Genomic DNA, 27,992 nt, shown 5'->3' on the forward strand with positions numbered 1-27,992 from the left:
CTCCATTAGGCTGCAGCTGGGCTGAGAGAAGACAAACCCAGCGGGCAGCGAGCGGAGCAGGCCGGGTGCCCGGGGCTGCCGGGCGGGGGCTCGAGGCAGCGGCGGCCGCCATCGCCAGAGGGAGCCCCGAGCGGGTGGCGGCGCTGCCTCCGGGACCCCCGGGGGCGCAGGGCCCCGCTCCGCCTCCCCTCACCCCCGCCGCCCCTTGCCTCCCCCCCCCCACCCTTCTCGCCCCCCCGGCTTCCCACCACGGCCGCTCTCGGCGAGGAAACTCTGGCCTCCGCTTCCTCCTCCTCCGACTCGGACACCGGCGGAGCCTCCCCGCCCCCGCGGAAGAAAGCCCGGGCCTCCCCGGCGGCGGCGGCGGAGGGAGCAGGAGAGCCCGGGGCTTCCGCGGGCAGAGCAGGCCTCACCTCGTCCCAGTCCCCCTCGCTCCCCGCCGGGCTCGCCCCCGCCGCCGCCCCGCTCCGAGGCAGCGGCAGCAGCACGAGCAGCGGCGGCAGCGCCATGCAGGCCAACGGGGCAGGAGGGGGCCAGCAGCAGCAGCAGCAGCAGCCGCCGCAGGGCCCGGAGCTGGGCTGTCTGGGAGCCCAGAACGGCGAGGCCTCGGCGGGCACGGCCGCCGGCGAGCAGCTGGCCCACGCCAACGGGCTGCTGCCCTCGGCCAACAGCGGCGGCGGCAGCCCCGGCGGCCTCAGTGTCAACAACGGGGTGCCTGCCGCCGGGGGGCCCGGCACGGCCGCCGCGGAGCTGGGGGGCGGCGGCGGCAGCGCCCTGAAGAAGAAGAAGCGGCTCTCGCAGTCCGACGAGGACGTGATCCGGCTGATCGGGCAGCACCTCCACGGCCTGGGCCTCAAGTAAGTGGCGGCGGGGGAAGGAGGGGAAGGCGGCCGGGCACGGGCCCTCTGCGGACCGGGGCGGCGCGGGGAGGGGAGGCGAGTGCCAGGGCAGTGCTGGGGGCTGGCGAAAATGGAGCCCGGACGCGTCGTGCTCCCCGTGCCGCTCCGCTCGGCGGGCCGGGGCGGTTCGGGAAGGGACGGCAATATGGAAGCCGGGCCGCTCACTGATAAGGCGGATCGATAGCAACGTGTTAGCGGGGGAGAAGTTATCGGGTACGCGTAATGGAGCCCGCGGCTGGGCGTGGGGGAAGGCTTCTCGCAGATGAGCTCCAAGGTTTCGCTTGTCTGCTGGCAGCAACCGAACTCGGCCGAAACGGGCTGTTGTGTTCCGCTGCCGAGCCTTCGTCCCCGCCGATGGCAAAGGTGTCAGCCCCGTGTTTTGTTGTAGGCTAGGAGCAAGCGCGTTGACTCTCTCTTAAAATCAGAATAGGGGAAATAATTTTACACAGAAGAAAGGTGAATCTGAGAATTTAATCGCGACGTTTGCTTTGTGAGCAAGGCTCAAACCACCGCATCGTGATTCTGGAGTAGGAGCCCTGCGAAGCCTTCACGTAGCTACTGCAAAACAAGTCTTCAAAACACAGTGGGCCGGGTCAATTATAAAGAACTTAGCACGCTAAATGAACTGCCCCTGACACAAGAGGCAAGTTTACAGCAACAGACAACTCGTGACTGTTCATAGACGGCACCACAGTAAATAAGCTATTTTTAGTGTAAAGGGGGGGAGGGCTGCAGGTCCGTGAGTTTGTTTATTATATTTTAAGGAGCCAGTCTTTTAATACAGGCCTGTTGCAGATGTGCATAGCTCTGTGCTCGTTTATGGGAGGTGGGGGGGGGGGGCAGGGGTTGACAGCCAGTGGCTAACAGCTGTAGTCTGTCTCTTCCTTCACGAAGGCTATCTGCTATGCAGGGCTGGCTGTTTGGTGGCTGGTAAGTCACATCCTTCATGGTACTTCAGTGAAGCTCTCAAGCTAATTGACTACTTGTTTTAGACATAGGCAGCTGCTTACACGTCTCAGGCAACTGAGATGACCTTTTGGACAAGCATCTGAATCTGGTGGTAGTCTTCTTACTTTAATAAAGTTACTTTTAAATGTGGTTAATTGTTATCGTAGCAGGCGGTATATTTGTGAGGGTGAAACTGGTCGGGTTTTTTTACACTGTATCTCTCCTGCAGCCAGACTGTTGATCTTCTCATGCAAGAGTCAGGATGTCGTTTAGAACATCCTTCTGCTACCAAATTCCGCAATCATGTCATGGAAGGAGAATGGGATAAGGTAACGTAGGGCTTCTAGGACTGTATTAACCAATGTTTAAATTTATAGTATCTATGAGAGAATTCAAAATCCACCCTCCTTATATACTTCTTTTTTGTTTGTTTGTTTTTTTTCTTATGCCGATTTCTGCAGGCAGAGAACGACCTGAATGAACTTAAGGCCTTAGTGCATTCTCCGCATGCAATTGTGGTAAGAGGCACACTTGAACTCTTTCAGAGCTGTATAGTTGGGCTAGTTGAATAGCGTGATCTTTCACTATGGAGTTAGTTCTTATTTTCTTTGTCGTTTAAGCAGCTTGCATGCTATCTCAAAATGTACTAATCTTTTCACTCTTTTCTAGAATGTGAGATAGGAAACACCAAAGTATTAAGCCTAGTATTTGTTTTAGTGAATAAATGTTGTTAAGTATACTTAACTGATGAAATATAGATCCTCTAACAGGCCTAAAATAGGTCTGTTTCCATGGAAATTGTCTGTGTTGAATACTGATTTCAAACTTGGAATCCTTCTCACAGTTGTTGTATTTATTGGAGTTAGGTTTCTCTTAAAGAAAGAAAAATTTGGAAGTAAAGATGCAGTAACGCAAATGTAGAGTTGGCATTGTCATTGCACATCCCAGGAATATAGAGGCTGCTATAGAACACGAACAATACTGTTGCTTTTCCAGATGGCTTCTAAAAGAGCAAATGTATTTGTATTGCTGTTTGGGATTTTATTTGGAGCTTTTTCTCTTTGGCTGGCTTTTTTCAAAGATGAACCTAGAAATAGACGTTTGCAGATCCTGTGACTTGACAATTACAATGTCTGTTGTTATGATTTCAGTTACTTTGAGGAAAGTGTTTCTTGGCTCTCTTTTTCTATTTTGAGATAAAAAATGATTACTTAGCTCTGCAGACTGCCTGTTCTGTTGCGCTTAAATGTTTATTCTAATGAAATGAAGTTAGGACAACTAGAGTCACTTAGGGAGAAAAAAGTGGCAGTGCTTTTTGAAGTGCCTGTGACTGTAAACAGTGAAGAATCAGCTGATGGCTGCTTAGCTCTACTTCTAGCTGATTCATTTGTTGTCAAGACAATTTCCTGTCCAGTGGGGGAGGGAAAGAAAGAGAACAGGAAGTGAAGTAGGAAAAACAGATGTTTAGCAAAACATAGGAGAATTTTTAAGAGAAGTTTACATTCTGCTCTATTGATCTGGCCAAAACATGACAGTTCCTAGTTAGACCAGTTGTTCATTTTTTCCTGTTTCGGACTTGAGAAAATGAAGCTCTGTTCCTCAAATACTTGAGAGCATTGCATGCAGTTCTTGATTGTCTGTAAGCGCTGGAAGTTTGAAACTGCTGCATGAAAATATGAATGTGATCATTTGAAGCAAATTTTCTCATGTTTTTCCCTTCAGAAGTTGAAAAGTTTCTTACTATTAAAGTGTTTCTTGTCTCTAGGAGTTGAGAGTTTTTAAGTGTCTGCCATTACTGTACTTTTCAGAAGAAATTAATTTGAGGGAGGAAAAGGGGAAGCTTGTTTTCTGCTATTTTGATCATCTTTGAAAGCATGCCTCTGTTCTTTAATGTTGATGTTTAACTGCTTTAATAAAACTGGTTACAATACAGATAACTGATGTAGACTGTTACCTGAAAAAAAAAAAAAATTAAGTTGTTCTCCTGTGTCTAAATTTCATATAATTTAAAACAGATAACTTCTAAATATTAGATGTCTTTATTCATAAGACAGTGATAGTTTGCAAGGATAAGTACAATTCTCTCCATCTTCACGCCCTTCCTTCCCCATTTTTTATTTTTATGTGGGTAAAGGGATGGGTAGGAGTTAGTGCAGTCAGCAACTGGAAACCTAGTAAAAGGCTGTTACAGGTAAGGAGAGATGCTTTGTGCTCTGTAGCTGTTCCAGACTGCAGCAAAGTGAGAGCTAATAAAGATGATAGATGTCTTGATTAAGGAGAGTGCAAACAAGATGATGCTGCAGGTAACTATTCAAAAACAGAAAATGAGATCTTTTAGGTTTGAATTCTGATCTGTTACTCATACAGTGTGACTCAATGCATGCATACAAGAAGAATGAGGACCTAAAGTTTAGATGACACAGTATATAAAAAACTAGGATGCATATTTTGAGTGTGTTTTTTTTGTTTTTTTTTCTTGCCTCTCAATATGACCTTGTCAAAATAATGGGGATATGTACCTGCTTTTGAAATGTCTGTTCAGTGAAGGGGTTACGTATGTACTTTAAAAACTCCTGTTTTAATTGCTGATTTTTATAAAGTGCTGTAGATTCTACAGTTGAAAGCACTGAAGATGAAATGGCTGCTCTCCATTTGTAAACTTCAGATGTGTTTTTAAAAGCTACTTGTGGATGTTGGATGGGGAGGATGTGGATGGGGAGAAGACAGTCTGCTATTTATTTCTGTTTTCATCAACACAACTGAGTGCTGTGTATTAGCAGTATAGCATGCGATTAGCCATGTTTACTTTTCCAGCATGTAAGATACAGCTGTCTTGAGACAAACTTCAGACTTGAGTCAAGCATAATAATTAATTTTTTTCCTTGGGTAGCACTTAAAAAATATCAGTTCCTGGTTAGCCCAATGTTTTGCTTACTTTTGAGCTGTGCAGGCACATTTTAACATCTGTCTTGGGGAACCAAATGAATGTGGGAGAGAATCTAGATATCCTATGTCTATAGTTTTAATCTAGAATATGCTTCACAGTTGTGCACTTTACTTTTTTCCCATTTACTTGAGTTTTCCCTAAGTTCTGAAAGTATACAGCCTAGAAATGCAGCATAGAAAGTTATTGACTAGTGTCAGTGAAGTGCTCCACCTGCCTGTGTGGCAGCTCTCTTGCATTGAGAGGTGAGCTCCATTTAAGTGACATGATTTGATACACTGGATGCCTTGTTCAATTCTGTAGGGCAGAAAATATTCAGATCTTTACATTATCAGGTCTTACATTCAAGTTTTGGATGTAACAGTTGTTAACTGTTTGTATTTATTAGCGTTGTGGTTTTGCAAGACTGTCCAAGTGCTAAAGATAAAAGTCATGGAAACCAGGGGCTTAGTGCTGCAGGCCTGTAAGTAGATAGCTACTGTGTTGAGAATATCTGTTGAAACATCAGGTGATCACTTCAACATGTCTTCTGGTTACCTTTTTTCATTTCAAAGAAGAGTTGTTTCGGTATTTTGAACCATAGGCTCTTAGTACAGTAGAGTTGTCAAGATATGCAGGTCAAAAATAATAGTAAAATCTAACCCTAAAATTATGTACTTATGCATCCTGGTATTTAAACTACTGAAGATTTACTACTGTAACCAGTGTCAGAAAAATCTTATTTTCTCAACTATAGTAGGATACTTGTCCTGTCATCTTCAGTTGTTTTAACCTTTAGTTTGTGCTGGTGAATCATGCTGCATGTCAGGCTTCCTAGAACTTTAGGTTCTGCAAGGGGCTTTTCTGCTAAACATGAGTGTTAGTAAATAAAGGCTGTAGTTTGGGTGTACATACTCTGGTTTTGCTTTCTTCAAACAAAACAAACAAAACCAGCAACTCTAGTTCTATTGAATGTCTGTGTTTTGCCTCAGGATGACCAGAGGCCCAGCCTGTACTTAAATAATAACCTCTAGAAACAGAAGTAATGTACTTTATCTTCATGTACTTTATCTTCTGACTGTAGCGTTGAAAGACAGGGTGAGAGGGTGTTAACTGAATGAGAACAGTCAGGCTGCTATGATGAAACTGTTGTATTGAGACTCTTCGATGTTTTTTTGTAGACTGAAGAGACTTTTCTATCATTTGCTATAATCTTAAGTGGTGGTAGTGTCTGGATTGAAATTCTTCAACAGTAAAAAATGTAATGATGTTGAATTTCCATTACAAACACTGAAATGGTAACAACAAATTCCAGGCGCTTCCATTATATTCTATGTGGTGTAACTCAAATTATAGTAATTTTCATTTCCATTTTTCATAAGGCAGCTAAAGAATATGGAAAATGAGCAAGTTGTACTTGGTGAGTGCACTGCGTCTGGTCAGTTTTAGTTTCATTGAGATAAATGATGGGATTTCTGCTTTTGAGCTACAGTTGTCGATGTTCCAAACAGTTCTCTTTTCTTCATAGAAGTGATTGTTTAGGTTCTAGAAAAGTTGTTATGCTCAAAGTGGTCTTATCTGCCCTGAGAAGATTGTATTGGAAGTAATTAGCTGTTGTAGGGCATATGAAAGTAGCTGAGAGAAAGGGAAGACAAAACTCAGTTATTCAGTGAAATGTTTGTCAGGCAAGAGACGAGTTGCACAGAAATAAATAGTGGGAGGGAGTGTTTTGATATATACACACATGCACACGGGGAAAAAAAAGAGACTTGGAAGGATGATGTCACTGGAATCCTTCAGCCTTGAGGAGAATGCATTCATGGTATTGTTTGAGTATGCAGTAGGGTAAGTTTTGGAGCGCTTCATAGCTTAGATATAATAGTTTTCCTATTAACGCTTCAGTCTCTGCCTTTATGCTGTCAGTATTTTACAATGTGAAGCCGTTTATCTTTTATTCTGATTCTCCTTTATTTTAGCAATAGCAGAAGTCTATGGTACTACATGTTCTGAATGCTTTGTATTCCCAATACACAAAATGTGCACCTGGCACTGATGACCCTTCTTGGGAATTGTATTTTCTAAACCAAAACTGAAATTACATTTCTGTGGGTGACTTGGCAACAGTATTCTGCATGGTAATATTCCTGTAACAGTTTCACGGCGCTGTTGAAATTGGCACTGCAAAAACTGGTTTTTAGGGATTTTGTGTGTCTGTCTGTATAAAATGTGTTTTCTTTCCTCTGAAGAAATTAAATTAACATGTTACTCTCTAGAAGCAGAGAAGAAAAGAGTAATTAAATACAGGTACTGTTATTACATTTATTGCATTCATACATGCAGTGACCTAGAGAAGAAGAGTTAAAGGAATTACAGTTTTTGTTATAAACTGGAAACATCAGACTATTTTTACCTTTTAGTGATCATCAGTGTGAGGTGACAAAGGAGTGAAAAAAATGGTACGTGACTAGCAGCCCAGCTCCTCCATGCCTCCTTCTGAGCATGTGCGCAGCTGGGAGAGGAAACTCCTAACCTTCCTGCTGCTGCTGAGTGCGCAGACAGCGTGAGGCCTGCTGGCCTAGTGGATGGGAGCAGCCACTGAGGTTGGGTTTGGGTTTTGGCTTTTGTTTTTGTTAGTTGGTTCTCTACCTGTCACCCAAACATAAAAAGAAACTGTTGTTCCTGGAGGAAAAAGACAACTGTACAGCGATGCTCTATTTTCATGTTTTGTTCTAAGATTCCAAATCCAAACAAACTGAAGAGCTCTATAGGGGATGTAATACAGGCATGCCCTTCGCATACAGACGGTAGATAGTTGAGGGTTCACGAAGCTTTGTGATAATGATATAAGACTGTATATGGAAATGTTATTCTTTTGCAGAACTGAAAGTCTCTGGAAGTTAAAACTGCTTTGTTCTCTAGCTAAGATTTTACAGATTTGAAACCTTCAACTTCTGCATAAGCTTTAATAAGACAGAGATATCTTAAACTTCCCAATTATCCCTTTCCTTAAGGAGGCCAGCAGTCCGTCTGAAACTAACAAGTAAACATTGACCAAATATGTGCATGAAAATAGTGAGGTGGTGCTCGAGATCTGACAAAGCAAAGGAAACTGGTGGTTGAATTTGTTTGGTGTATTCCTTACAGAAGCAAATATGATTTGCTACACGTGATTTTTATTTTGTTTTTCACTGATATGTGTATGAATGTAAGTTTTCCAATTTAACCTGATGACTGGAGACCTCTTATCCCTCTGATAAGTGCTGGCAGTAACAAAGATGTGCAAACACTGAATAGTTTTGTCCAGAATTGGTCAAGCTGTCTAAGAATTTGGTATAACTGTAAGTTTCTAAAGAAATGGCCTGCTGTTTTTTAACTCCACATACTTTACTTGTTAGAGTAGTAGGGTTAATTGTTTACTTAAAAACAAAACAGGAAAGAAAAACCTGGAGAAGGTGAAAGGAAAATGATGAAAGAACAAGAAATAAAAAGTGATTCCTGAATTTCGGAAACTGTTATTTATTTTTATTCTGTACTCTTGAAAATTGATCAAACACCCAAGGAAAACAACTGAATGTGGTGCTACAAAACAAGACCTCAGGCAGTGTCAGTTTTTTTTTATTGCCATATGTTACACAGCTATGCAAACAATCCATGTCAGCTCCTTTGTAAGCAGTATGAGAACTTGTCAAGTTGGCTTCTTGTGTTCTGTGCTGTCATGTGGTCTGTAGTATGTGATTAGTTGCTTTTGGGCTTTTTTCTTGAGCTTTTCTTTCTTCTCGGGCTTTTAAGTTTGGGAAGCCTCTCTAATTCAGGGCTGGAAGAACAGTGACTGAAAAGAATGTGAATGTGAAATGGAGGCAAGTTGAAGGGGGGATCTGAGAAAGGAGGTAGGAGGATGCCTACATCAATAACTTAACTGCAGCAGTGTTGTTGAAAATCCAGCAAAAAGAAATTGAGTGATGAAACATTAGATATAGTTGTGTTTCTGAAGGGCATAGTAGAATGGTTTCTACTGTTCTGTTTAGGCTCAAACGTTTTCTGAAACTTCAGTCAACCTTTTTCCCCTGACTGCTGCTTTCTGTCATGTCAGAGGATGAAGTTTTTGCTGCTGCAGCAGAAGTACCTGGAGTACCTGGAGGATGGCAAGGTCCTGGAGGCACTTCAAGTTCTACGCTGTGAACTGACGCCTCTGAAATATAATACAGAACGCATTCATGTCCTCAGTGGGTAAGTGCTTGGACTTTGAGAGGACTTTTTGAAGAAATACTGTAGCTTTTATGGTAGCTTGTAGTGACTTTGTAAGCTCAAACTGCATTAAAGCTATTATCCTTTTGATAAATAATCTGTAGTAAGATGCACTGTCTAAAGCGGTGAGTAAAGAAAAAGCATTCAGTAGATAATGTTATATTTTTAGATGCATGTGAGTAACTTGATATGATTTTTGTACTGGAACCCAAGCAAATACATATGCATGTATGCTCATTTGATCTTGAGAATTATTGGTCTGTTATCTTATAACTAAAAAAATATGCTTAAGTTGGTGAATTTAGTCTAGATTGTACTTAGATGAAAATAAGGTATTTTTACCTTTCTGAAAACAACCCTCTTGGGGCTCTTTTTATTTTCTTATCTATTGACAATTTGTAGGTGTCTGTTCTGAAATATGTCTGCATTCTTTGCCTTTCTTCCTATCATTCTAAGCTTAAGTAACTTGCTTCCAGATAATATATTCTGAAATTAAGAATGTTATATATCATGCTTAAAAGTGGAAAGAATGATTCCAGAAAGAGGTGTGTTGGCGTGTGTGTTTTGTTTGTTTGTTTTTTTGTTTTTAAACAGGTATCTGATGTGTAGCCATGCAGAAGACCTGCGTGCAAAAGCAGAGTGGGAAGGGAAAGGAACAGCTTCCAGATCTAAACTTTTGGACAAACTCCAGAGTAAGATATTTGAATGTTTAGAGTTTATTTCCACCTCTGTAGTTCAAATGCATACTACATAGTCATGTATCCAGGAAATTCATTCTAATTGCATTTACCAGTTGTTGGTTTTCTTGTAGTTCTTTATGTGCCTCTGGGTTTTGGTCTTTGAGAGCTAAAGATTAGCTATAATTACTTAGTTCTGTTGCATGCATTAATAATGTAATTTAGTGATGAATTCCTTCATTGGGTCAGGAGGAAGTTTGATTTGTAAATGCCAGCTATAGTGAGAGGCTGAAACTGTCCTTGAACCACTGTGAATACCAGCAGTAGTTAACAGTGATCTCAAACTGCGCTGTGGATTTCAGTTTCTCCTCTGGTTTCTTGTGGCTTGTGTAACACCATGGATTTTTGCAGCTCTGACACATTGTATTCTTCATTTTGATAGTCTTAATTGAGAACTTCTCAGATGAGCCCAACTGATGCTGCTTTATAATCTGACAGATTTTGTGAAGTACTGGGTTGTGAGTGAGCTTGTGTAAATGATGTTTGCTTGCCAAGACAGCGTATACGGTAGCTGTAAATATCTTACAGCTCTGTTTTCCAGAGACTCATGCTTGCCATGTCTACAGGTATACATCTGGAATTACAAGCTGTGTGCACTCTTTTTCAGCAGCTTTTTGCGTTATTCGCTGAAGTCTCTTCCAAAAACACTCAATAAGTGCTTTTACTTTTAACTTGGTTCTGATATATGTATTTTTCAACAATTTTTTTTAATAGCATACCTGCCCCCCTCAGTGATGCTTCCTCCAAGGCGTTTACAGAACCTGCTGCGTCAGGCTGTGGAACTACAACGGGACCGGTGCCTATATCATAATACCAAACTAGACAGTAATCTAGATTCTGTCTCGCTGCTTATAGATCACGTTTGTAGTAGGTAAGAAGCCCTTTCTACTTGTAAGATGGATGGCAATATCTTCTCTGTGTTTCTTAAAGTAATTTAATTGTGCCTACTGTTTTGAGGGTTGTGAAAATGATTCCAATGTGTTTAACAGTTCTGGGAAAAGGCAGGTCTTATAAATTGAATGGTAGAGCTGGAACTGGATACATTCACACATTGCGCGTATGGAAGGCTTTGGTAGCTGGGTATGAGGCAATGGTGCCATACTTAAACTTCAGAATTGTAATTGGGTGGGTATGAGTAGGATATGTTTTTATGCTAAGCCTTAGCTACTTGTTGCTCCGTAACTTTGGGCAGCCATTCTGTTTATTAGTCGATACATGACTGCCACATTTTAACTAGGCTATCACCAGTACGTTAATTAGGTTCTGCCTTCAAGCTTACTGGGATGAAGAAAGCCTACTGAAGCACACTAAATAAAGTCAACTTTTAGCTTTTAATGGTAAACGATAAGGTGCTTCTAAGATTTACGGGTTGGGGAGCTGAAATACGCAGTACACACTTGTTTAATGTCTAATATGAAGAAAAAAAGTTTGGGAAAATAGTTCTTAATAAGGTAGTAAAAACTGAGAATCTCTTCTACGTGCATATTGGTGCTGCTTCTGGATCCTTAAAATGCCATGCTCTAGACAGAAGCAGGAGGCTCTTGTTGTGGTGTATTTTAATTTATTTTAACAAATACCTAATTTGACTGGCTTTCTTTTTATACTGAGAACTTGGCCAAGGATCTAAAAATTCAGTGTAGTTTTTTTTTTTTTTTTTTTTTTTAGAAAACTGGTGTAATACAGTAATTCAGGAATGAGGGTTAGAACACCTGCAAAACTCAGCCTATAGACAGTACCCTCCTATGTTTTTCCTTTTTCATTTCTTTTCTTTCATGTAGCGGGCTAAAACTTGGGCTTATATGAGACTTTTTTTTGAGTCAAGGTTAGTTCATCTGAAAAGTTAAGTTACTGTCTGATGAACTTGCTTTTAGAGATCTTATGAACTTGGCTGCTTTGAATGCTTAGAATCTATTTTGAAAGATACAGGCTTTTGTAGTACTTGCTTGTAACCATCTTAAGATTTTAAAATTAATATATCTGGTACTTTATTCAAGTATGTGTTTTTAGATTGTTGTTACACTTTGTCTGCTGCATCACATTGTTCTAGTGGTTTCTCATGTGCATGGACTTCTGACTGTTGCTCATTTTAAGAGCTATTGGAAGTGATCAGATAAAGGAATTGTGGCTTTCCCTACTTCAGAAGTGAGTCTTAAAAACAAACTAGCAGAGTGGTTTAGTCTTTTCACAAGCCAATAAATAACAGTAGATGTTCTGTAGAACATCAGTGTGTTTAATCAAACCTTAAAGAGCTTAAAGTCAGCTGTAAAAAGTGTGAAGGTGGACTAGATAGAACTGGATACCACGTGATAAATGTGGACTCCAATTCCACTGATCTGAATCTACTTGCTAACATGAAAGTTTGGCCAAAATAATTAAAAAAAAAAAAAAAAAAAAAAAAAAGCAACAGAAGCTCTTCAAAATAAAGGCTTCCATTCTGTCCTCAACTCAACCTGTTGTAACTACCTATTGCAGGGGTCTGAGATCAGTATGTGATACGCTGTACATGCTGCAATGCTTGGGCATAATGAGGTGAGTTAAAGACAGTGGAAGCCACAATTTGATTAAACTGACAGATGCAACAGTAGTCTAATAGTTTAGACAACTTAAGTACTGTAACAGCTAAATAAACACTGACAACTTTCCTTTTCTAGTTGGAACTAATGTTTTGGATTTCTGGCAATACTTTAAGAAAGCATGCTTACAAGTGCACTAATGGGTAGAATGTTTGACTAAATAACTTCACAAGAGCAGGTGGTAAGAGAGAGGAAACTGCTGGGAGTGAAGGTGATACATGGAGTCTTACTGTGCATTCTGTTTTGATAATAGATGCTATTGGAGGGGGGTGATCACTTCCATATGTGGGTCACTCTGGAAGTAATGCCTTCTATTTATGTACAACAGACACAAAGAGCACAGTAACACTATTTGATAGAGTGAATTCGCAGCTACAAAATGCTATTTGTCAACACAGCCACCTCCATGAGCTATGCATTTTTGCCGGTGTTAAACAAGAGCCTGCATGCTGCACTCATTGAAGTCTGGCTGTCTGGAACATGGCTTGTCTTTCACATTGCTGTTACTACTGCTGAAATGCGCTGCGCGCCACCTCGCTGTGCTGTTATTCACTGTTTGGTCTCCATAAATGCTCAGCAAGCATTGATGAATGTCAATGGGCTCGGTTTTTTCTGCGTGGAGGAAATCAGTCAGACTCCTTTGCTCCGTACACGCTTCCATGTCAGATGCCATTGTGTCAGAGTGTCCCTCTGCTGCCATCTGTTGCACAGCAACAAAAGGTAGTGGAATATGGGTGGGAAGGTTCCACCTCTACTGCCATACCACCACCACCTGCCTCTGATGCTGTGAGCCAACATAATACAATAGGAAGCATTACTTTGGGAGCAGCCCTTGTGTTTACACGTATGAATTTTTACTTATTTACTTATTTTTACCTGGAAAGCCTTTAGGTGGTTTTCGTTTTCCCCTGGAATTTTCTAGCTTTCACGTAAATACACCTAAGTCTGAATTCATAGTGAAACCCGAGAGAAATGAATGCTGTTGCATTTCTGCATGCTTCTAATAGGCTAATGCAGCATTTTTGAAAAAGAACTCTTGTAGAAGCTGAAGAATAAATCTTTCATTCCACATACAGTGAAAAGTAGCTGTTAGTAGTAGTTAAATTTAGGGTTCTGTACATGCAACAGTGGATAACTTTATTAGATACTTTATTTCAATATGTGAACAACGTGACTCAAGTATGTTGCGCTGAACAGGGCAACTTGTAAGGAAACAAAAAAGCAAAACAGTTTGAGTTAAAATAGCATCTCATTATGTAGACAAGAAACTTCTGAATAACTGCAGCATTATTTAATGTATCGCTTGTCTGTGAAGTAAATCTTGCTGGGTTCTGTTTCATTTGGTGGACTTTTGAGAGAGCTCGGATCTGACTGTGTTGTGGATAGCATACTTCAACATCGGATGGGTCTGCAGCTGTGATATTGGCTGTGCTTGTTAACTTTTTTTAGTAACCTCAAGGCTTCCTTTCTGTGGAAATGGTTTACTCCAGCACTGTGCTGCTGCTTCTTGTCTTTAAGAAAAGCACCCAGGGTTTTAATTTTGTAAAAGCAGTGCTTGTATTTTAGTTGAGTGTTTCTTTTAGTGGCATATGCTGAAATGGATGTCTTGGGATGCAGTACACCCTTTTTACTTTGTATGAATTATGGATAAAGAATCTAACTTTCAAGAAGGAACTGCTGCTCTGAGGAGAAATATTAATTTACTACAACATGGCTAAATAATAACGAAGCGTAGCTCTTGCTGTAGGTGCAGGTATCTGTGTAAGGACTTGTTTGCCTCCCTTTAGGCTTCAATAAAACAAAGTCATCTTTCACGGGTGGAGCTTTTAACCTTGGACTCAGGGCTGTTCCAGTGGCAATTAGACAACTCCTGGTCAGCTTAAGGCAGAATAATACAGAATAGACTTGTGTTAGTCTATTAGAAGTGACTAGACATACCAAAGGAAGATGGATACAGGTATGTGTATGTACAATGTGGTTATCCTCCCCTATCATAAGACAGGAAATGAGGGGATGCGTGGTGGTTGAGTGTTGCTCAGTGGTCTTTAAACACAGGCTGGGGTGTATCGTCTAATAGAAGGAAATGAACTGAGAGAATGCAGTCATTGTATTAATCAGAAAATTCTGGTTTAAAAAGCAGCTTTTCAGGGTGTCTGCCAGCTTGGCTACCACCAACTGTATATTAAAATACAAATGTAAGGAAGTAACCCTTCTTAGGCCGGCTTTTTCTTGTAATGAGTGCAGCTGTGCATTTGCATAGGATATTGTTTTTAGAGTAGTAACTTCATATCCCTTTAGAGCTGTGTTGCCCTGTTGTGCTGGCATCATAAAAACTCACTGAAAGATTAACACTCTCCAGTGTACCTGTAGTTCAGGAATAAATGTTAATGGTTAGGCGTTAACTTTTAGTGCATCCAAACACTGAACTTCATAACTGCAGTATTATTTAAAGTCTTTTACAGTCATCTGCTCTAAAAGCCTGCATTTACTTTAGACTAGCTCCCAATTACTCTTGTAATGGGCAAGCAGTGAATGAAACAGAATGTGTCTCCTGATCTTAATATTTTGACTGTTAGCCTTTCCTCAGAATGTAACTAGAAGATTAAATATTAGCTTTAAGGAAACACTTGATCCTTTCAGTAGTTTATCATATAATATTTAGTTTGATAAGTATTTAATGCATTACAAAATAGTGTGGCTTTGGTCAGGGGAACACTTAAAGCGTTATTAACATGATGAGGATGGTGAGGCCCTGGTACAGGCTGCCTAGAGAAGCTGTAGGCATTCAAAGCCAGGTTAGGTGGGACTTTGGACAGCTTGGTCTGCAACCCTACCCATGGCAGGGGATTGGAATTTCAGAGTTCTTCTCAAACAAAGCCATTCTGTGATTCTGTTGTGTTATGCTTAAAGTTGTGTGTGTATACAAGGAAAATGTAAAACAAACAAATGAAAAACATGTTACGCAATGAAGAAAACCCCACAACTTACTGCAAGCTCCAGTTCAAGAAAGACTATTCTTTTATTCAACTTGTAAGAATTATTTTTAAGTATCTTGCATGGTCTGGCTATAAATACATTAAAAGATTTTGCATGTTAATGAAATTCTTTGTGCATGATTCCATGAGACTGGCTCTAGTATTTTCTGTACATCACAAAAGTGTACAGTAAAAAAGCTGTCCCTGTTCTAATGAGGTTAGGTTTATTCCAGGTTATATGAAGCATAATGAATTATGTGAGGGTAATAAGACTATCTGTACAATTAGTTTTGTTTACTTGATACTTAATTTTTTCAGACTTGTCTAAGTTACCTGATCTGGCACTTAATACATTCTTAATTTTTATTAGACTGGTTGGGTTTTGTCTTGTTGTTTATATGTATCTTACTACTTTCTTTCTTTTTGTTTTGTTTTTGCTTAACGCATCCCTTTCTTTTTTTCCCTAGGAAACAGTTCCCTTGCTATACACAGCAGATACTAACGGAGCACTGTAATGAAGTGTGGTTCTGTAAATTTTCCAATGATGGCACTAAACTAGCAACAGGATCCAAGGATACAACTGTTATTATATGGCAGGTTGATCCAGTAAGTGTGCAACATACGTTAAAATGTGTATGAGATTTTTTCCCCCTATATATCCACTTTTTTGCTAGAATGGTTTGATTTTATTTTTTTTCTAAGACAGACTAGCATGTACTGTAGCCCTTCTGAGTAGGGTATTTGTCTAGGATGGGAAAAGCTGAAGATCACAGTCAGTTTAAGTTAGTGAAGACACCTGAATACCCAATGCCTGTAGGGCCTGAAATGTTGGCTGCTAGAATGGGAACTCCCTGTGCCCCCTAACCAGCACTGCTGAGTAGAGCCTGCTAGTGCCCTCCAGGGGTGCTGCTTAGCTTGAAAGCTTTGAGAAGCATTGGTGAAAGTGGAACGAGCATGGCAGTGTTAAGAGATAATCACTTTCTTCTAAGTGACTTGCTAATATATGTGATTAAATCTGTTAAATTAACCCGTGGCTACATTTGAGTTTAAAGAAGTCTGTCCATCTCACATGACTTCTGAGTAATAAAATGGTGTATGCTTAAAGTTGCATTATTATATCACTTCACGTTAGTTTCTGTTTTGTCTTAGTTTGAGCTGACAATTTAAATGCTTGGCAGAATCCACTCGTGGGAGACTGTACCCAGCCATTTACTTACAGGCCACGTTTTTAGCTTGTATCAAATGTGAGCCACATTTCCTGTTATATCAAATATCCAATAGATACAAGATTTGTATTTCCTGCCTATATCTATTCTTACCTAAATAAAAAGTTCAAGAGAATCCAAGACTACTGTCTTCTAGAAATAGGATGAAAGTATGTCCCTATCTTTCATAACAACTGAAGGCTATCAATAAACTTTAATACATGCACACAAGTAGCTGGAGTTGTTAATGCTTATAAAACACTATCAGAAAAAGATTCCTGCAGGTCTTAACAACACATTTGCAAACTGTTAAGCTAAGCAGAAGATCGAAGGTTTTTATGGTCCCGTATAAATTTCAGTAGGATTTGAGAACTGAATTTGATCCTTTTCTACAATTGAGTTAAGCTATATAATTTTAGTCCTTTTGATGTTCAGATAATGGGAGAACTTACAACCTTTTGATTGTGTATAATTATATGCATCTTATGAATTAGCAAATTTTCAGGTGTAGAACTGTTGTTTGGCTTTAGTCCTGTTACTGGATCCAATGTGCTTTGAGCTGAGAGATATACAGTAACATAATGTGACTTCTGTGCTCAATGTGATTTTTGAATTAAAAGAAAGAATCAACAGCAATTCCAATTAAATTGAGGATCAAGTGGCTTTGCTGTTGATTTGTTACTTGACTTTGTATTGACAACTTTTAATTCACAACATTCTGATGGTACATTTCATGATGAATTGCCACCTAACCAAATAAACATACTGTGTTTTAGGTTACCTTAACACTTAGATTTGTGGGTTGTTATGGGAACAAAATCTCCAGTAAAGAGTAGAAAGCTGTGTACAGTTCTGCTTTCTGTATTTGAGTACAGGCAGGGGTGGAAACCTCTTAAAACATTTCAAGGAGGTAGGCTTCTAAATAATATGAAGCCATATAACTCCGATTTCAAATTTGCCAGAGCATACTTTTCACATTTCCTGTAGCAGCTGACAATGTCTTTTGAGTAATAAATTTAATCAGATTCTCCTGCCTTTAAGTAAATAAATTTATTCTAATCTGCCTGTATAAGCTGTAAAGAAACAACCATCCAATTCTGGGCCAGTGATGGGGGCACACTGTTCTAAATGTGTTTCTTTTCCATACTAATGTATTACTAATATATTACTTCCTAAGACCCATCTATTTGTCATCTGAACTGTCTTAACCCATGCTTCTGTTTTCATTTCCATTTGCTCATTTTGCTGTTCTTTCAGCAGCATTAAATAATACCTTGAGTAAACTAGATTTGAGTGTGGAATGCATTATTTGACTGTTATAAAGTGTGGCAGAATCTCTAAAGCACAAACATTAGACATTGTCTTGTCTGGAATGCATCTTCCTTTGGTAGAGTTTGCCTTTAACTTGTTTCTTACTGGAACTTATTTTTTACTACACTTTCTCAAAAACTATTGACGGATGTTTGACTTCTCAGCCAAAGAACTTAATCATTACAGACTTAATAGCTGAATAGTCTTTTCTTCTTCATAACAAAAATTTGGGAAGTTATATGTAAGGGGTAGAATTGCTAAGATTTATTTAGGTGACAGATGCGAAGCAAACTGACTAAATTTGGTAACGTTTACCTGAAATACCTGCTGTTATAGTGAGAGCAAGACAAATTATAGCAGTCCTATTGTATTTGTAGAAAGGGATGAGAGCAGTAGGAGAGTGACAGCCACAATTCCTATCATCGTAAGGAAAAAATGATACGCATCCGGTTCCCCTTGCCTCTCAAATGAGGTGCTGTAGAAGTGGCAGGCTACCCTTCCACTGGGATTAGTTTAAAAAAAAAAATGCAGCAGTTGCAGACAAGCTCCAGGATGAGAGGTGTCAGATGTGACTCAGTTCCTTTTCAGATCGGTTCAGATAGAGACCTGGCAGTGTCTAATGTAGACCAAGGAATAATGAACAGAATGAAATAGGAGAGTCCTTGAGAAAGTCTGTGTGTTTGCTCCTGTTATTTCTGTTCTTTGAAGATTGTTCTTAGCCCATTTTCTTTTGAGGCATTTTTCAGCCAGCAGAATGAGGAAAGCTCCAGGCTGACGGAGTTGTTAAATCCCTTGCAGCTGATCCCAGAAAACAGACCACGTCAGGCTCTTTCTCTGTTGATAATGTTCTTTCTCTGGAATCCCAAGTCAAGAGATGCTCTGCCTAATGCTAAAACAAGTGAAAATGGGACAGTTTGAGAAATGAAACACCTTCAAATGAGTCAGATTCATTTTGAAGAGAAGTATGAGGCAGGAACAACTCCCTCTCCAATCAAACAAAATCAGAAAAAAAACAACCAAAGAAACCTTCACAAAAATTGTTGTAAGCAATTCAGCAAGATCTATTCTATGCAGCATGTTACTGTAATTCAGAAGTTAATGTGTGATTTTTTTTCACAATATCTAGTTGTACTACTTATCCTCATAAGAAGATGCTTGAAAGTCAAGTTCCTTTGACAAATCAGCATTAGAGCAGTTGTAAGATAAAGCTCATGTAAGATACTTCTGTGTGTGCAAAGTATGCTTCATTCACAGAGTCTGGTGGAAAGGGTGCAGAGCTTGTTGTAGGCAGTGCTTCTGAGAAAAGGAATACCTCACTTGTGAGCTTTTAAAGGCATCTGTGAAATCTTTTTCTGACCAATGCACAAATATACTCAGGTTATTTTAAAAAAAAAAACCTTAATGATGAGGGTTTTGGTTATTAATTCTGCTTAGCTATAACAGTTTTCCAACATGTTTGTGCTTTACTTTTAAGAAAGTAACTTAATTCCATAAAACATGGATAACCGTACTTCTGTATCCCAGTAGAGGTAGGGACTTGTTTTGGCATGTAAGGTTTCTGTAGTATTGAGTGTCATGTAACATAAGACTTTGTACATAACAACATCTTGTGAGTTCCACGTTCAGAAGAGTCATGGAAGATTAGAACCAAATACCTACATGTTCTTGTTTGCTTTTCATTTTTGGCTTTTGTTTCTATTTTTGCACAAGCTTTTGTCTGATGGTCATACTCTATAAACTATCAACTGCTTTTCCAGTAAGAACTTATTCACATGACTTGTAAAGTGGACTTGTAAAATGCCTGTGCCAAGTTGCATAAAGCGAAGTGTCCGTGCTGTACTTGAACATGTTGTACATATGAAATGTGGTAGGAGCTCATTTGTGTTGCCTCAACGAAATCTCTCTTGTTTCAGGATACTCACCAGCTAAAACTACTTAAGACATTAGAAGGTCATGCATATGGAGTCTCTTATATTGCTTGGAGTCCAGATGACAACTATCTTGTTGCCTGTGGCCCAGATGATTGTTCTGAGCTTTGGCTCTGGAATGTACAAGTAAGTGGTGACTCAGAGTATAAAAAAATAAAACTGTGGTCAGCTTGCAGCTTTTTTAAAAGAAGATGTATGTTAATGTAGATATATATAAATCTATTAAGCATGAAGGATATGAATTCTTCAAACTTTCCGTACGAAAGTGTGAGCATATAGAAAACAGACTAAACTTCTTCCCTAATTTGGGAAACAGCCAACAAGTTCTGTACTCGTTTTGTACAGAACTGAAAATAGAGTTGGAGTCTGAATGCCTGAGACTGCGTAGCAATTCTGGTGTATCTGATGACTGACTCTTCATTTCTAAGAAGGGATTGCACAATTCCACAAGACCATAGAGAGCTACTGAAGAGAAGAACAGCAGAAATAAAAAGAAACAGGACAGAAATACAATCTAAGGAAAGAAATAATTAGCAGAAGATTTTAGAAATAGTGTGCATCTTTTAATTTGTTTCTTGTTGTTTTGTGTCACCCTCCCAATAGTTCTAGTGAAAGGTCCACAGAGACTCAAACTTCTGTCTTTCAGTCAGAAAATAGGGAATTTGGTTATTTTCTCCATGTCTTTGAAAACCCTTTTCTGCTGTTGATTTTTATGGGCAGCTGAGTTGATACAAAAGCTTCACTGGCTTCAGCTGTAGGCTGTATAGTCTTTATTGCACTGTTTAGACTCTGAACTAATTTAGTTCCCTAGAAACAAACAAAAAAAAAAAAGGGTTTTTTTCCACCCTTGAAATACTTTTGTTCTGTTTCAATTTATTTAATTGGCTTAGTGAAGTAAGTTGGCTCAGTGAAGAGCATTAGAGCTGGCACAAGGGAATAGAGAGAAACCCTTACTGTTTTGGCAATGGTAAGCCATTTGTTGGCTCTGTGTCCTGTGAAACAGCAGTGTTATGAGCTGGGCACAAAAGCTGAAGTTTGACATGATGAGCTTCAGCTTAGTGAGGAAAACGTTGTGAATATATATGTATATTTTTACTAAACACAGTCTTGTCATCTGTTTTCTTTTGTTCTACTGTAGCCTTCTCACTCCCCACGTTTTGGTTTGTTTCATTTTGTATTTGCATATCTTGGTCTTACACTTTCTTCTGAGTTCCCCTCTTTAAACTGCAATCTCACAGTTGTCTGATGTACCCACTACTTCACCCCTCTTGATTTGAGGGACAAAATGATAAATTTCCCCAAGTCTGAGGAAATGCTTGAGATGCTGTGGTAACTCTCTCTTTTTATTGCATTATTCATAGGGTTTTTTTGTTTGCTTGCTTGCTTGCTTGTTTTGTTTCTTAAATTAGTGTTGAAATGTGTGTACTTCCAGGTACTGCAAATTAGATAAAGTTATCAGTATCATTTTAGGAGAGGATTCTCCTGGCTGGTATCGGGCATTACTGTCCTTATTTTTCCAGACTGGGGAGCTGAGGACAAAGATGAGCCAATCTCATGAAGACAGTTTAACAAGTGTGGCCTGGAATCCTGATGGGAAGCGTTTTGTAACAGGAGGTCAGCGTGGACAGTTCTATCAGTGTGTAAGTTCTCTGTATCTGTCACACTGAAAACAAAGATAGAAAGAAACATTTTGTCGCAGTCCAATGTGAGTTTTGATGCTTTTTTTTTTTAATTTTCTTTTGTGTATATATTAAAAATGAATCTTCACAGATAAGCTTAAAAAAAAAAAAACCCCTTCAAGTACTCTGAAATTTGTACGTACAATACACAGATGCTATTATTTCAGCTGCATTTCTGTTTCTGTGTACTAGTCAGAAGGGCTCAAACGCATTCACAAAGCAATTACCTTGCATAAGGGAGGATTGGTGGGATGGAAATTTTTGTCATAGCTTCTTTTGAAAACAGACCATTAAAAAGCAGTGCCTTTGCCCATATATTTTGTTTATTCCTTAGAGTTTTCTATGCCTTCTTTTAGTTTTTGCATGCTGTCATTGCCTAGTGTAAACAGAAATTTGAAGCCCTCATTTCATAATTAGTGTTAATTTTTAGATAGTGTTCTGCAGTCTCACCTGTACTCTTAATTGTCATCTGACTTGGTGTCCGGAAGGATGCTGCTGTATGCAAGCCTCACTCACTGCAAAAGTGAGCTTGCAGATTGCTCCCTGACAGGAAGTACTTGCTTCTTTTCTGGTTTGGTATGTGCAAAGAAGGGGATTCACACCTCTCCAGGACAGATAGTTACAAAGGTCTTCAGTTAATCCAATCCAAGTCCTAAATCATTAAGTCCTCTTCATTAAATGGTAAGATTGCTTTTTGTAGCTGCTGTGTGAACAGAGGGTGGAAAAAGATGTTTGTTGCATAACTCCTCCAGAAATCTGAGCCTAAAAGCTTGTTTATCTATCTGTTTATTCATTCTGATCAGGACTTAGATGGTAATCTCCTTGACTCCTGGGAAGGGGTCAGAGTACAATGTCTTTGGTGCTTGAGTGATGGAAAAACTGTTTTAGCGTCGGACACACACCAGCGAATTCGGGGTTATAACTTTGAGGATCTTACAGACAGGAACATGTGAGTATCAGGTTTTGAATTCCTGGCTGTGTGAGAAGATTGAGAAAGTGTGTGGGGCAGAATGAGAAACAACTTCTTGGAATGCTCTTGGAATGCTGTCTGTATTAAATGGAGAATAATATGGGATAAAAATTTGTGGTTTCCAACTGCGGCTAGATGCGTTAGGTCAAGTATTAGAAATAATTTTGTAAGCACAGGAGTTTTCTTGTCAATGTTTTGGCATTTTTGTTGTTGTGTTGTGGTTGCCTCACATATATAGTATATCCATCCATTAATATATCCTGCTTTAAAGTTAGGAGCTGTATTTGAGGCATCAGGTCCATTTAATCCTGGAATTCATCAAAAGTATAAGAAAACTAACAAACTGTTGCAGGCCTGGCTAGTATTGACATAAAGAAATATTAAATATCAAATAGAAATTCAAATTCAGCACCGTCTTTCTCTGCTGATAGAAGTGCAGAGATGAGACGTACTCTTTGTCATGGTGTTGCACTATTATTTGGTTAAGCATACTCTTAACAGTGATGTCTTTCAATTTCAGAGTACAAGAGGATCACCCTATAATGTCGTTTACTATTTCAAAAAATGGCCGCTTAGCTTTGTTAAATGTAGCAACTCAGGTGAGTTTGTGACAACTCCAAATGGAACTGCAAAGAAATCTGTTTGCAAGTACTAACTGCTTTTCATTTTCTTTGCATTTATCTTGATGGAAATTGGAATATTTGATATTAACCAGTTGTATTTAGTTTAATATGAAAACCTTAATGTCATACTACATTTGTGAATATTCTGTGACAAGAAAGTAATCTTATCCTTGAGACTGACTTTTTGAAGTGATTTATAATCAAGGCTTTAATACTATGAAAAATGTATTCTTAAATGTAATTATCTGGCAGTAATACAGAGAAACCAGAAAATGCAAGAACTGTGGGAGGTTGACATCTGGGGGTGAATAGGGGAGGTGTTGGGATTAAATTAAAATATATGTATTTCTGGTTTGGGGACCTTGATTAAGTATAGTTTTCAAAATGGATGGTACTACAGCCAGGAAGTTGTAGCTAGCAATTTAGAGTATCTTTACTCTCTTGATCTAGTAACACTACCAAAGTTGTCTGAAGTAGTGCACTTTCATCATATTTAAACTTTTTATAAAAAGTTTCAAAAGAATGCAGTGGGTAAAGTTCAATGGTTTAAAACAAAAAATCTTCTGTACTTCTGATTCACAGGGAGTTCACTTATGGGACTTACAAGACAGAGTTTTAGTGAGGAAGTATCAAGGAGTTACACAAGGATTTTACACAATTCATTCATGTTTTGGGGGTCATAATGAAGACTTCATTGCAAGTGGCAGCGAAGGTAACATCATCCCTTTTGTACAGAAAACTGGAATGCTGTATCCTTCCTATACTTTGCATCTGTAATCTCTAAAAACAAGCAAATGGTTCATTAAATAAGTCTGAGGAGCACCAAGATTATAGCATACTTCAAGAAGTAATTGTGTGCTAGCAGAATGAATCTTTTGACAGATTGGTGCCAGGAGAAAGCACTAATGAATTTATTGTGTTGTCCTCTAAAGCATCTGAACAGTTTTAATTAAAAGTGTGTGGGATGTTCTTGAGGGTTTTTTCTTTCTGTGGAAGGATGCACTTATGGCTTGAATCACAAATACTACCACAGAGTAATAGCCTCATTTGCCTGTTGAAGGTACAGGTGTGGTGAGGTGATCTGAATTTCAGTCAGAGTTGCCAGCTTCATTACAGAGGAGTAGTCTCAAATTAAGCAGTTGCTGACATATTACTAAGGAGCCCTTCTAGAATCAAAGGCTTTGTGTGATGTGTTTTTATTCACATTTTCTGTGGTAAGGAAAGAAATTATTAATGGCTTGTGTCTCGAATTGATTCAGTGCTGTCGCTGATGTAATGCCATCACCTCCCACAGAAGTTACATGCAGGGCTAAGGATTTCATTTGAAATATAATCACTGTGTAACTCATGTATGTTAGAAAATAGGACCAGGACATTGCTAATATCCTCTTTTAGAAAACAGCAAATACATCTAAAATCTTACTCTTTGACAAGGACTGCTGGTAGATGATACTGACTGAAGGTCAGCATCTCCAATCCAGTGCAAACCTCTAGGGATCAACAAGTTCCCTGTTTTCACTGTCTGTAAACTACTCGGCACTTGTAGATGCTTATGCCACCTTATTTAGATTTGGTCTACCTGAGGCTATTGCCTCTGCACAATTTGGAATTGTTGCAAATGTGGCTACTGACAAAAAGTCACTGTTTAAACAAACAAACCAAAACAATGAAACAAAAATGTAATGGATTACATTGTCATAACCTCTTACGCTTAGGAGGTTGCCCTGTCAGCTAGGTAGACCTTTTTTTTCCTAACAAATTAATCAGTAGGAAGAAAATGAAGGTCTCTTTCTGAACAGGAAATCGACTGCTGCCTTACTAGTATGTTTTTTCAAAAATAAAATACAGGCATTCTGACAAGCACCAAAATACTGGTTTGTGTTTAGGCTTTGATTCTCCTAGACAGCAGAGGCTTGCGTGTCCAGTATTTAAGCAGAGAGTGAATTGTTTGATGAATATTTGATGAATAGCGTGGATGTGTAGTCTCCTGAAATCAACCAGAACATTTGCGTTAATACAAGTGTGTGTAAAAGTGTTGTACTCAAACGAGCTGGTTCAGCAGAAGACAGTTGAGTTATCACGTGATTCCGTGATGCTGTTCTAGCAGGTAGGTCAGAAAGCAAGTTTGTTTTGTAGGGGATTGGGAAGAGGAGTAGAGAAGGATTGTTTTGTTTGCTAAGTCTTCAGAATGACTTATGCATTAAAACCTTCCAAACAGATTAAAAAACAGACAAAATGATGCTCAAGTCAGTATGTTAGTACTTACTGTTTTTGTAATGCCAATAATGCACGCTTGTTCAGTTTAAATAGCTCTATTTGGAATATTCCAAAGGCTTACTTAGCAAGATCAACCCACACGGTTGTTAAAGGCTGCTAATCTACTGTTGGGAGGAAAAAAATGCTTAGTCTTAAGTATGGTTGGTTATAAAACAAAACATTAAAAAAAATGGCAGCGGAGTGGACCATTTCACTTTTTCATTTCTTGTTCTATCTTGCAACAAAGAATTAAAAGCTTCCTTTCACAAAATAAGATCTGCGGGATTGTTTATTGCATCTATTTGTACTTGAATACAACTCAGGAATGAATTGGTGTCAAAAGCAGAAATAGCTTGTAATTTGATACATTAAGTGGAATATGGCAAGTCTCTAGTAGCAAGATTTATTCCATTAACTGCAGAGCTGTGATCTGATCTAGTGTATAGTAACATGTGGTGGTTGTAAATATTCTAGTATTTGTGATTTATAATCAGGTATTAATCTGTAAATGTGATTGTTTTTTTAAAAAAACTAGTAATAATGTAAGTGTTCCCTTTGAATAAGATTACAACTATATATTCTTAAGAGTAAGTAGCTCAGCTTGTTTTTTATCTATGTATTGGCTTATTTGCATTACAGTCACATGTTTTTCCTGCGAGGCTTAAAAGGAAGCAGCATGCCCTCAGTGGAAGATCTTTGCCCGTACTCTTTTGATCGCTTTCAGAAGAAAAAAATGTAGTGCTGTTGCCCATTCAGCAGATGCAGGTTTTATAAGAATGCTCATGTCTTTGTAATGGCTGAGAGCTTGCATGGAAATGCTGCTTGATACAACAAATCGATCTGTGTAGAGCAATGTTTCTCATGTTTTTCTTTAATGCACGTTTTCTTTAGATCACAAAGTATATATTTGGCACAAGCGTAGCGAGCTGCCAATTGCGGAGCTGACAGGGCACACACGTACTGTTAACTGTGTGAGCTGGAACCCGCAGATTCCATCCATGATGGCCAGCGCCTCTGATGATGGCACTGTTAGAATATGGGGACCAGCACCTTTTGTAGACAACCAGGATATTGAAGGTGAGTGTGTGTGTGTGCGTGTGCGTGCCTGTTTTCTAATTGCTATCAACTGCCTCAGTGGGTTTTCTGTGCTGTGGAGAAGCATTTCCAAACTGATGCTCCCAATTTCTCACATGGCCGTATAGGAAACTGTGATGTCACTGAGACCTCACTATTACATTGACTAACTTGTGTAGACTTCTTAAACATTGCCCCTAGTGCTTGAAGTGCATGTAATGTCATTAACATTGAAATAATGCATTCTGAGCAAATGTCATGCTATTACAGTGTTCACACAAGTGTTCTCCTGAGTCTGGAGAGTGAAATTTTTGCATCCTACAAGCTGTACATGATTGGTTCATACCTGATCATCAGATGTGATCTGTGATTTGGAGAGAGCCACATGTTAAATAAGTGTAACTTTTTTCACTGTCAAAATGCATGTTCTCCCAGCCCTTCTTACCTAGTCCTCAGAATTATTAGCAAGATGAAAACTAGGGGATTGTTGTACAGCTTGTAGACTTCTGTCTTTTAAGTTGCCCTGTATTGGATGCCGAGTGTGGGTGTTATTTCAAGGGGAACCAAACAAAGTAAACAAAGAGAAATCCATGAAGTGTGAGCAGATGAGTAAACACTTCTAGTTCAGAATGTCCCTCAGGTGAAAGTGGCTGGAAGTTGGAAGGATGCTAAGACTAAGATTCATCTCCTTTCCCTGTTCCTATGCTTTCGGACTATTTCTAGTACTGGATTAGGTTGAGCAGCCTTGCCAGTCTCATTTGTAACATCTTGAACGTAACACACAGACCTGAAGCCTATGCTTCAGCTTGCTTCACTTGTATTTGGATTTTTGTTTTCTTCCAGTTACCTGCCTACTTACTTTCTTAGTTTCTCCAGAAAATAATTTATTAAAGTCTATTAAAAATAGAAATGATAAAAACTGGATTTCTCATGGCAGTACATCTACAAGAAATGTAGGTGCACAGAACATATCTCCAGCAACTTGGGAACTTTAAATTGGTGGCAGGCAGCTTTGTAATTAGCACAGTCCCCTGGAACTTGAGTGTAAATGTATGTACTTCATTGAACAGGCTGCCCAGGGAGGTGGTGGAGTCACCGTCCCTGGAGGTGTTCAAGTAACAGTTTAGATGTTGTAGTGAGAGACATGGACTGGTGGGAAATATTGATGATAGCTGGATGGTTGGTCTGGATGATCTTAAAGGTCTTTTCCAACGTTGGTGATTCTATTCTGTGGTCTATTTTGCAAGAGGCAATTTTCATGTACCAACAGCTAACGTGCTAAGTTTAGATATTATGAGCGATGATATCTAAAACTGCTAATTTTTACTATGGGATTTAGTTGCATTATAAATTCCAGTATAACTATGCATGCTTAGTAACACTTAGCACAGTGTATTTATGTAATGTAATTATAGTATTGCTAACTGTTGATAAGATCTTCAAGGTTTGATTTTTTTTTTCTCTTGTGTTTTTGTTTTTGCTCAGAGGAATGCAGTAGCATGGATAGTTGATGGCGAATTTGGAGCAGACGACTTCAGTTTAACTTAATTAGTCGTATTTTAAATGGCTTGGGATTTGGTGCAAACAAACATGATTGATAGCTGGACAGACATGCTCGTCATGAAAAAGAACCATTTCTGAAGCCC

The 27,992-nt window shown here is 39.3% G+C and overlaps 1 protein-coding gene across 2 annotated transcripts; it reads left to right on the top strand.

Moving 5' to 3' along the window:
* Positions 1-507: 507 nt before the first annotated feature.
* Positions 508-27,857, top strand: WDR26 (WD repeat domain 26; the record flags this gene model as incomplete). Of its 2 annotated transcripts, none has more annotated exons than XM_079532841.1 (14): positions 508-857; positions 2,077-2,176; positions 2,309-2,410; positions 8,861-8,997; positions 9,610-9,707; positions 10,467-10,623; positions 15,768-15,906; positions 19,730-19,870; positions 21,265-21,384; positions 22,227-22,372; positions 22,914-22,992; positions 23,599-23,728; positions 26,164-26,349; positions 27,832-27,857. In XM_079532841.1, the coding sequence occupies 14 exons, from the start codon at positions 508-510 to the stop codon at positions 27,855-27,857; spliced, it is 1,911 nt and encodes a 636-aa protein (XP_079388967.1). The 2 variants fall into 2 exon arrangements, with proteins under 2 accessions (XP_079388967.1, XP_079388968.1); XM_079532842.1 differs by having other exon boundaries at positions 2,309-2,365.
* Between the last annotated feature and the right edge of the window lie 135 nt (positions 27,858-27,992).

Source organism: Tetrao urogallus (assembly GCF_951394365.1).
Source record: "Tetrao urogallus genome assembly, chromosome: 2".
Lineage (NCBI taxonomy): Eukaryota > Metazoa > Chordata > Aves > Galliformes > Phasianidae > Tetrao > Tetrao urogallus.